We start from the raw sequence: 11,664 nt of genomic DNA, 5'->3' as shown, positions 1-11,664 counted from the left end.
CATTTTATTGCTTCATTGTAACTGACTGAATTACATCAATTATTGATCGTAAAGACAATGCCTTGTAAATGAAAATCACAGATGGAATATCTCCATACAAGGACAAAATCCTCCAACAGCACAATTTTTAATCTACAACAAACACCTAATGTTGGGCTGCATAGTTAGGGCTACATATAGCTGTGCCATGAAGTTCTTTGAGTAATGCATTGTATCTCCAGCTATTTTGTTTACCATTGTAGCACTGCTTGCTCATGCTCATACAGTTAACGGTGAGTGACTGCAGATAGAAAATCCAATTCAGAGTGGCAATTGGCTCCATGTCCTCTCTGTTGCAGAAGGCTGAATACTGCCCAGAGGTTCCTGCCAAAGGCCTCATCATTTTGTTTTGTGTCACTGTTCATGTCTGCATTCGTCCCTTTTGATGAGGCCTTTCATCCTGTTTGCATTGATTACACTCTGATACAGTACAGGCAATTCATCTCGCCACCACACACTAGGCCCTTTGTTCAAAGGAATGTCTGTGTGCATTTCCGTGTGTGTGTGTGCGCGCGGGCGTGTGTGCGCGCGCGCGCGTGTGTGTGTGTGTGTGTGTGTGTGTGTAAGGACACATGCCTGTAATATGTATATTCATGTGTGAGTGTAGTAATCTGCACATCTCCATACAAAAGGCATGCCAATAACCTCAAGTGAGAACCATTGCAATACAAACCAGGCCTTTTGCAGAAATGGGGCCCTCATTTTCTGCTTCTTGAACAGGAAACTAAGCCTGAATGTGCAGAGAAAAGAAACTCCCAAGTCATTTGTTAACGGCAAGTCATATTAATGAGCCAATACTGTGTAATCTGCAAATATAACCAATATAGGGCGATGATAAATAGTTCCACCATATCATTGATCTCTGCCTTGTTCTTGTAGTGCAGAACTGTGCATTCAAACAGTGGAATGAGACCATTTATTTCAAATGCATGCCGTGTACAATCACTATAGCCACCTTGGTTGGATGTTGTGCATAATTGAGAAGGACAGCATGACCCCTACATCTGTATTGTTCTCCAGAAGTAGCCAAACCATTTGTTTACCAGCCACCTACATCTGAGCTGTGTGGAAAGTGAGCCGCTATACTCAGTTCAAAGTGGCAGGGAGCGAGAAGGACAATCCCTGTTCTGTGAAGAATTAGCACCACCTCTGCAAATAGGCCAGTGTGTAATGCCTGAGGGTGGGAGTTTCACTGAGGCTGGGGTTTCCGTGTAAATAAACAGTGAGGAGGTCTCAGTGGGTGGAGGCACCCCCACCCCCACCACCACCACCACCACCACCTCCCCTCCCGGGGCTGGGCCCAGCCTTTTGTTGCCTTTAATCCAAGCACTCTCTATTGAAAAGCATGGGGGTGGTGCCTGGGTGAGATTAGCCCGCTGGCTCTTGTGTGTGCCTGAGTTTTCTCACAGACTGCTTCTATGCTTTGGGAAATAACATGCTTATCCCACATCCTTGTGGTGGCTGACAAGAATGGCAACTAACTAGACTTGTTGGGCAATCCTGTGATTGTGCCTGATAAATACAAAATAAAGAAATCATATAAATAAAAAATAAACTGATTCATCCAGTTGTGTTTGGTGCATTTCGAGAAGTCAGCAGGGAACAAGGAGGAAATTAATCACCCTAGTAGTGTACAATGATGCTGCTGATCATTAGCCTACCTGTCGAACAGCATAAAGACTTAACATGCCAGCTTGCCTCTTCTCGGAAGCTCGTGTGCACATGAGTCATGACTCATGGAAAGGACTCGGATGTCAAATTTAAACTCATACAGCCATTTTCTTCTTCAGGTCAGACATTTACAAAATGATACCATATATACTATAACTGATGTAGATAGCCTTATATACATAAAAAACAAATACTTTCAGACAGACAGAAGAGATTGTAAAAATCCTACCTGCTTCGTGCAAAGTGAAAAAACTAAACAATACAAAACTAAATGATGGTGTTTATTTATTCATTTGAATATTAATTTCAAAATACAAATAATTTCACCAGACCTTGAAATGTAATGGCACTATATCTATAGGATAGCCCAGACCTTGGTTATGCTTTCACCTGTGTTTTAAGTTATTACAGGCGGATTGCCTTTATAATAATGTCAAACAAGATTCCATTGTCTGCTCGTTATATAGGCCTATATGTAAAGGAAAACTAGGTTGTGATGTTACAACTGTTTGCATGCTTCCTTTCTTCCTTTGTTTAATGTAGGCTCTCATTACCACGTGGTGGTAACAGATTGTTTGAACTGGAGAGAAAAGCCATTCGAAGCTAATTAAGCAGCCATTCCAGGCACTATTCACAGGCAGAGGACCGAGGAGCACAGGCATTTGTCAGCGCTTGACCCCGCGTGGTATTGATTGACAACACCGCTCCTTGAATGACAGGCTTGACATGTCCTGGCCAATCGCGAGGCAGCGAGTAAGTGTACCGCGCTGCCATTGGACGGAAAACCTTAAAGCCACAGAGAAGTCCCACGTGGGGAAGAGTGAACCTTCAAAACAAGCGATAGGTTGTGCTCTCGCACTGCTCAGACATGGCTGATGTTCATATCAGTCTATCAGACAAAAGCAATAATCTCGGTCCCTACAGTGCACCACACTATCGTCGATAGGTAGTGACACATTATGTTTTGTAAAAAAATACAAATAAAAAACGAAAGAAAAATAATCAGCTGCGATTTAACACACAATTTATGTTGGGTTGCCTAGGCAATTTGGTCGGTGTCGTCGATCGATTGGACGTTATTGTGTCCTTGGGGTCTGTTAACACGAATCCTCCTTTTTTTTTGCGGCTGCTTGAAACATTTTAAAACGAAATACCAGTTGATATTAATGTGGTGCAGTGAAATAAAGTGTCCCACACACAGTAGCTACTAGGCTAAAACCACAATATGCAACATTTCAGAGATAGTTGTTTAACCCCCCTTCCCTGCCCATCACACCAATCGTAGTATAATATCGTATATATAACTATCGGGTGAAATAAAAAAAGACAATGTTAATGCACTGCGGATATAAAGACTGTGGGCTCTTTTGGTTTTTAAAATCGTTGTCGGCGCATTAGTGCTGTTGTTGCACATCAGAGGGATGTGATGCCTTGTAAATCCACGAGATGATGTCATGTATCATTGAGCCCCACGTGGGGCCGTCGTCCTCCGATAGGCAGACGGAGCCGTGCTCCTTCGGAGTAATCCGATTGGACTGATCCGATTGGACAGATAGGCGCTGTGTGCACGGCGGTTCAGCCCTACTGCCTGCCTGTGTGTGTGTGTGGCACACGGGATAGAGCTAGTGGACAAGCACGGGAAATGTGAGATTGTGGAGTACCATGTTACGCTTTTAAGAAGAAGGAAAGAAAATCGAAAGAATCGGAAGAAAGATTTGGAAACGTATTTTGGGATTAACTCGCCCTCAAAAGGCACATTCCTTGGATTGTTCGTGGTTCGAAGAAGAAAGTTTAATCGAGACCCGGGCCGTCCGCACCACATTTCTCCCGAGTAGTAGACCTACATCTCGACTCATCGGACTGGGTGCGCTTGGAGAGGATGCACCGTGCGTAACGTTACATCGAGAAGGATTAAAACACATTCAACGCATGATTTGTAACCTACTCTCAACTTAAAAGCTTCCGCAAACGTTACGGATTTACTTATACGGGTACGTATTTCTCTATAATGGTTTTGATTTTGAAAAATCAGGGGCGTCATTTGGGGCATCAGGGGATGGCAATTGCCACCCCCTAGTGTCGCACATTTAACCTCAAATTCGGTTATTTTTATGCATATTGTTCCCCCGACTCCTTTATTAAGCACTTTCAACGTGGTATCCGCGATTGTGTGAATGTAATTATAGGCGAACATCTTGAAACGTTTTCTCTTTTCGCCCCTCAAACAAATAGTGACAATTGTGGATCAAGCGACGCGTTGAGAGAGCATGTCGATCCACTATTTTCGCTATTAAGCGGTAACCACTTTTTTATTTGGACAACCACGATTTATTTCTGACATTACGCCTCTGTTTTGAATTGTAACAGCGGACGCGGCTCCACCAAACAGTAGGTGGTATGGCAGAGGGAACCCTGGTTGTAAAAGCGAACAAGAGCTAAAGTGGAGGCTTTTCACACCAAATATCGGTCTTTTGAAAAACGCCAAGGGAGATATTTCTCGCCATAAGCGACACAAACATGTCCAGGAGATGATCTAACGCCATCGGATTCGGTAGTGTGAGACCGCATCACTTTTGTGAACCAGGAGGACGTGGTTCCTCTGTGTTGACTGACTGAATAAGGTCATCAAAGAAAAGAAGCTGTTGACTGCTGCTGCTGCTTTTTTTTGCGTTGTTGTTTTTCCGCGACCGACGGTATTATTCTTTTCCTCTACAATAGCCGCAATCGTGTAAACACAGCAACTTGCCTTACCGTGTGTGCTAAAACCCTCCTTTGTTTTGCTATAGCCTCGAGGATTTTTTGCATCAGAGACATTTGACGAGTTCACACGACCACGGATCTCAGCGTGTTGAGCGGTGATACCATAACACACACATTTCAACCATTTTGCCGAAGGAAGGACCAGCGCATTGGATAGATAAACAAAGGGATACATTTCAAAATGTATCCGCAAGGCCGGCATCCGGTAAGACCTTGTCTCATCTAAATTATAACAGCTTTATATTTATCTTCTTGACAACATTGCAGAGGTGGTGGCGGCACGGCCACTATGTCGAAGCCTGTCATTTCGTAACCTTCAACTGCTACAACTCAGTTGCCTTTTGTATTTGTTAATATTGCCACACATTTGCTGTTCACCCCGAAATAACGTTGCAATTATTGCTATAATGCTGTGTAAACCTATGGCAACATGGGAGGCTTTCAGTATTCAGACATGTTTGTTTACATACTCAGCATTAATTGAGCCAAGTTTTGTATTTTTGGAACAATATTTGGCTATAGTTACCCACCCCCATTGCTCTGGTAATGGCTCATTTACTGCAATGGGGAGGTTTGCCTCAAATGTGATCATAACAGTATTTTTACACATTACATGTGTAAGTTTCCCCCTAGAGGGATGATAAAGTGTATCAAATTCACTAATTGAGCATGAGCCACCGTTCTGCAGATTTGGGAGGGGTAGTCTTTCTTGTATTGATGGTCTCATGTGAGTGTACAACCTTCTTTCAGGCTCCCCATCAGCCAGGCCAGCCTGGCTTCAAATTCACTGTAGCAGAGTCTTGTGACAGAATCAAAGATGAATTTCAGTTCCTGCAAGCCCAGTATCACAGGTAATAATTCAACATGAAACCAATAGCTATGTTCACACTTTTAAGCTGATAGTACAATTATAAAAGATTTATGGGCAAATATTTGCTGTCAACTTCCTCATGGGGGAGGAAACAAAACAAAAAACAGACTATGGTTTCCATTCTCTGCACACTGACTGAAGTCAAGTGGTTGAGAGTGAGTGATTTATAGGAAGAGCAGAAGACGCCTGGAAATTGACACCTTGTCTTCTATTTTAGTCTTAAGGTGGAGTACGACAAGCTGGCCAATGAGAAGACGGAGATGCAGCGCCACTATGTCATGGTAAGATTATGTTACAATAGGAAGCAATTATGTTTCCAAATTGTGAGGCTTGTAAGAGATCTAGTTAGAGGTGGGGTGAGACAGGGCCATTGTGTTTACCTGTGTGTGTGTGTGTGTGTGTGTGTGTGTGTGTGTGTGTGTGTGTGTGTGTGTGTGTGTGTGTGTGTGTAGGTTTGGGTAGGTGAGTGTCAGGTATGGGCCTGTTTGAAGGTCCCTCCAGGGCATTGGTCCCCAAACACCGGGTCGGGACCATTTGTGGGTCGCAGACTAGAGTTTTTATGGGTTCCTTTTTCCTTTTGTTTATTGTTTAATACATGTTGTTTTTATGTTATTATTCAAAATATTTTCAAAAAATATTACCAAAAAAGCTATTTGTTTCTGTAAATTAAAGACAAAAAGATTTATTTCCAGTAATGTCATGAAGAAATCAAAGAAAAATAAAAAAAAAGTCCATAAATTAGAACACACATGTTTAAGAAGTAGTGAAAATAGACAATCCACAATCTCACAATGAAGCGACGCGTTGTGAGCTTGTAGATCTGCTGTTTTCTCTAGTTTGGCTCCCGGGCAAACGTCTAATTTCTCTTTTTGGTCTCGAGCTGAAAAGTTTGTGAACCACTGCTCCAGGGGATTGGGGGGGGGGGGGGGGGCTCTGTATCTGGCTGTTGCTGCAGAAGAACCCTTTTTCTGACAGACAGGCAAGCAGGGAGGCAGCAGTGGGCTGAGGCTCCATTCTAGAGCGCCCCCGATCTCCAAGGGTCAATGACTACAGCGTTGCCCTCTGTGTGTGCTGATCTGATTATTCTCCTAGGAGACACTGCGCTCAGACATATGCACGGCCATAAATTAGGTGAGCGCTGACGGAGGAGGGCCAGAGCAGTGTGTGGGAAAATGTACCACCGCACACAAGATGGAGGACGTGGTGGCGCGAGCGGGTTATTCTTTACAAAATATCAGCACCCTGTTCTTGGGCACAGTAGCATTCTTAACCTACATGTTTTAATGTTAGCCATTACCCAAGGTGTGCCCATGGAACAGACATTTTGTCTCAGACATGATGCAATCAGTGTGTCTTCTATGGCCAGTGTATTCTTCTTATCCTAGGTAAACACGCAGGGGATGACTTAAACCAATACACTGAGACTTAAGTTAAACATTCTTTTCACAGGAAAAAACATGTCAGGCTGACAGGGAGGAGGTTAGGTAAACATGTAGGAAGTATCCCACAGCCAGCGCTGTGGGCTCTCGGTGTCATGTTACGTTGAGGGTTGCGAGGGCTCTGATCTCAGACAGAATGGCTCTCTTGTTTGAGGGTAATTTTCGAAGAAGCTAATGGACTGAATAATGCATTGGCCTCATCAAATAGACGCTGACTGGAAAGCCATTTCAGCCCTGACCACCACTCGCGGGCTCCGTGGATTACATTTCAGCCAGACAGACTGACCTGGCTTGAGAATATCAGGAGCGTTGAGCAACGGGCGTTAAGCTGAGTAAACAAGACATCTCAGCAATCTGGGGGGAGTGGGGGGGCTTAAGGCGTCGATCAATACATCTAACCCTTTCTTCCCTCTGCCCACACTGCAAGACGTCAGAGTAGATATTGAACACTGTACTGTCCCTTAAAATGTTTTGCCTGGTGACATTTGGTCTTTAAGCAACTTGCTCTTTAATCCTGTGAATGAGGACATAATTGACAGCACACTGTAATGGATCGTAATTGATTTAATCAGATTATATGTAACCATATTGCCAGCAAGCAAGTTACATTAAGGCTATTACAATTATGCAACAAGTTGCAAATGAAAGGCTGTTTTTATAAATGCTAATAGTAATTACTGCGAAAAGCACTTGCATGTGAGAGCGACTGATTGATTTGGAGTCATCAAGATGATTTACTAAACAAAAGGTTCTTTTTTCATTCTAGTATTACGAGATGTCCTACGGGTTGAACATAGAGATGCACAAACAGGTAGGTACCACTGGGATCCTGTCTGAGCCCAATTTATTTTTTCACAGTTCACTGCCGTGTGTGTGTGTGTGTGTGTGTGTGTGTGTGTGTGTGTGTGTGTGTGTGTGTGTGTGTGTGTGTGTGTGTGTGTGTGTGTGTGTGTGTGTGTGTGTGTGTGTGTGTGTGTGTGTGTGTGTGTGTGTGTGTGTGTGTGTGTGTGTGTGTGTGTGTGTGTGTGTGTGTGATGGTAGCGGGGGCAGACAGTGTGACAGGAGCCACTCATGGGGCTGAGAGCTGAAATGTACTTTGATGATAGTAGGCTGTAAACAGAAGGGGTCACTGCACATGGTGTGAAGGAGGCAACACACACACGTTCAGACTAGCGTGTACTCTGTACCACCGCTGTCGCCTTTGGAATTTGTGTAAAAGGCAGGTTTTGTTAAACCGCTTTGATAAGATTAAAGGCAGACTTTGGCAAGGCCAGCCTTTGACTGAATGATAAAAGAGAGAGGACTGCTGATAGGTCTGCAATTTTATCTTTTAAGGCAGGGCAGGCAAAAGTCCTTTCCTCTGGCTTTTATTTTATTGTATTAATATACTGTGTACTGGGGCCTTCACTGACCGTGCACTTCTCACCATTAAGTCACCCCACCACTGATCACTAGGATCAATTGCATTGACATGCTTGGAGAGGTAAGGAACACATGAATGGGTAATCCTTTAGATTCCCAGGCTGCTTTGAAACCAGTAAGGCTGTCCCTCCCCTGCATCCCCCAGTAGTGGGTTGGGGCTCGTGGTTAATGACAGCACTGGGGACATGGTGGATTGGAGTGGTGGGGTGATCCATCAGTGTCTCTGGGCTGGGTGTCACACTGCCACATGTCTGTCAGGCCCGGGGCCTCTCTGATAGCTTCTGTCAGGCACTTATCTCCAACCAGGAGAGAAGAGAGGGGGGATGGGGGAGGCCAGTTGAAGAGTAGCGCTGGGGGGAAGGGCGGCAGGCCCCGCGCTTTGTGTAAACAGGTTAATCGACTGATCCATTTTAGCGCCTGACTTTTATCAGGAGCCTCAACAGAGCTGATGGAAGACGTTGAATAATTCATTGGCAGGGCCCTAACCTGCTGAACAGCGTGTTTGTAAGCAAACAGTGTGGGCCCCCCGACCCCATTGCTCCCCCACAATACTACTACCCCCCACCTACCGCCGCCATAGAGTTTCCGGGTGGGGTTTAGGGGGGGACACAGGGAGTGGTTAACAGGCAGGGTTGGGCCGGATTATTGGATGCACATAGGCATATTATTTTCCTGCCGGGGGGATTTATTTTGTTGTGAGGAAATCCATTCCCCCTAACGGTGCCTTTTTCATTACTGTGCAGAGACATAATGCGGATTTCAGAGTACACAGCAGCACATCACAGATGGGCCGATGTGGTAGTGCTGTCTGATCCTGTCCCGTCAGGCACAGCACTATGTAGAAAAATACAGCTAATTTCTGGCCTGTGCTGTCAGCCTGTAATTTCCATGTCTGCCACTTGTTTCCGGGAGCTGCCCTGGGGTGGAGGGGGTCGGAGGCCTGGGTGTCATTAGGCCTCCAACAGTTTCAGGGCTTTACCTGTTCCAACATAGTCACAGAGCTCACTTGAGGCCACATACATCCAAGTAATGCATTATGTCTGTGTGTGTGGGGAGGGAGGGGGGTTAACAGGAGGGCAGGGAGCAGTGTTGAGAGACGAATGATTTATATTCAGGGGCCTTAAGGAATTATTTGCGAAGGAGCTAACTATCTGGCATATTGGGAGGCCAAAACAAACTTGGTCGGTCCGTGGAGTGAGTTAACAGTGTTCTTCCAAAAGAGAAGCGTACTGATGACGAGCGGCTGGGGAAACGTCGCTAGCCCTCCCTTCCAGCCATCTCCCATCAGTCATCTGTTTCTGCCTGCTGGAGCGGAGCTGTGTAATTGTTGAGGGCAGTCAGGGCTGCACAGCTAGATAGACATGTAATGCTATTTTAGAATATTAAATTTGCATTTACAAGACGATTGTTCTTGTTAGTGTGGTTGCTATAGGCAACACACTATTGTATTCGGTCAGATAATCTTTTGCCGGCAAAGTGAACCTGTGTTTTGTTAACGCTTTGACTGATGTTATCTGGGTTGCAAGGCTGGATACCTTGGACAATTATAGCTCTAATTAGATTATAGCACGTGTGCTATAATCACTTATATCAATACATCTGGTTCGTCCAATGTAATTATGATGTCGATGACAAATAAATAAAACATAACATAACATATAGTGTCCAACGGACAGGATTGGTCATGCTTCGCATGACATCACAATATATAACTAGAAATGCACTCGCTCGAGGTGCCAACTTGCGCCGCATATGGCCCACTTGTGCGCAAGCAGAGCGTGCCATGAGGTGCGTTCACCACTGCCATCACCGCTTCCAAAGAAAACTGATATATTATGATCAATGACATATGACCATGACCACTGGCATCACCAGGAATACTGGTCCCTCATTGCCTGTTAATAGTGACGTTGCCAGAGATGCTGGTCCCTGATTGGGCTACGGTCTTCAACAAGAGGAGACACCGACATACATACTGTACATACACACACACATACACACATCCCACCCACCCACCCAGCCGATCGCAGTACTTGCTTACTGCTTGCGCAAGTAAGCAGTAGCAGCGTGCAATTAGATGCAGGTTTTTGAAGATATCCAGCCTTATAACCCGGATAACATCACTCAAAAAGTTTACAAGACAGGAGTGACATCATAAGAAGAAGTGACATCATAATATGTAATATAAATACAAGACAGAATTAGAAAGATGCATTTTAGGGAAATTGCGAGTGTGGTTGCCATTTTTGCATTTTCCCATTCAAGCCAGTGGGGTTACTTTATAGAGTAACTTTTAGCCAATGAGGAAGCAGCATAAAGGTGTCGTCACCAAGAATGCTGCTTCCTCATTGGCTGGAAGTTACTCCATAAAGTTGTAAGAGAACAATAGCGGGTTGCCCTATAGGCAACTGGATTGCAAGTGTGCAAATGTTGAGTATGATGTGTTGTGCTTGGACCTGAAGTCTGGTGGCTGTGGCACACCGATGCACCTGGTGGTTGTTGAACCTCCTCTAGGAGCGTTGATTAATTCCCTCTGTCTTGTGTGGCTTTGTTCCCAGTGGATTCAACGTGACCATGCGTCAGTGAAAAAACACTTGCAATTTCCTAGAATTGTATCTTTCTTGTTTTTGTTCTAACCGTTGATGGTTGTTGTATTCATTTACTTGATAGCCTCTTCTGCCTGTTGATGATAGTGAGGTTAAATCGCTGTAACAATCCATGCAGCTCATTTAGAGGCCAGGCCCCTGGCCTCAGTCGGTACAGATCAATACAGGTAAATTCAGATGTCAATTAACAATTTGGCCTAAACTCGCCACTCTTTAAACAAGGCTTGGAGGTCCAGCACAACACCTCAATCTGGCTGGCGGAAACATCCATCAGGCCTCACCTTAGATGAGATCGTATTGGAAGAACAGCCGCAATTTTCTCATGACTGGGAGAGAGAATGCTTGTCATCTTGGAGAAATTGGAGGCCCTCTACAACTGACTGGGTCAAGTGATGTTTATGCACAGATCACGTGACCAACACTACCAGTTGTTGTGGCTGTGTATTTAATGCTCATCAGTGTCTCACTCCATTCTCCCATTGCTGATAGCAACACAGACAAATAGCTTTCTGCGTGCTGCTGACAGGCTGGCCTGAGAGTGCTCTTAAAGTGGTGCTAGACAGGTCCGAGTACCTGTAATTGTGTAGTCGAGCGCAAAGCTGGCCCCTCGAGGGCTAGGCTGTCATCTGCTTAAAGCGACAACAGCCCCTTTCTGTTCTCCCCCCCATATCTGCCGACAGAGCTAAAAACCTGTGCCTCTGCACTGTATCTATTTTGACAGTGTTTGCCCGCTGAGTCGTTAGTTATTTCCATGTATTTGCATCTTGTACTGTGTGAGAGTGTAGAGCAGGCGATTGTTTTGGTCGTGCTAGGGTTGTCCACCTCCTGACCTCTCAGCCAGCTGTCACCATGACAC

General features: G+C 44.9%; 1 protein-coding gene across 1 annotated transcript in view; it reads left to right on the top strand.

Moving 5' to 3' along the window:
- Positions 1–3,343: 3,343 nt before the first annotated feature.
- The window catches only part of tle3a (TLE family member 3, transcriptional corepressor a), a 30,051-nt gene continuing 21,730 nt past the window's right edge, over positions 3,344–11,664 (top strand). Inside the window, exons 1-5 of the mRNA XM_080736032.1 lie at positions 3,344–3,701; positions 4,497–4,675; positions 5,221–5,321; positions 5,559–5,622; positions 7,547–7,591. Coding sequence (XP_080592158.1) covers positions 4,652–4,675; positions 5,221–5,321; positions 5,559–5,622; positions 7,547–7,591 — 234 coding nt within the window. The 5' untranslated portion in view covers positions 3,344–3,701; positions 4,497–4,651. The remainder of the gene's footprint in view (positions 3,702–4,496; positions 4,676–5,220; positions 5,322–5,558; positions 5,623–7,546; positions 7,592–11,664) is intronic.

Source organism: Nannobrachium achirus (genome assembly GCF_963921795.1).
Source record: "Nannobrachium achirus genome assembly, chromosome: 11".
Taxonomy (NCBI): domain Eukaryota; kingdom Metazoa; phylum Chordata; class Actinopteri; order Myctophiformes; family Myctophidae; genus Nannobrachium; species Nannobrachium achirus.
The sequence above is the reverse complement of the archived record's forward strand: the minus strand, read 5'-3'. Positions and strand labels throughout refer to the sequence as shown.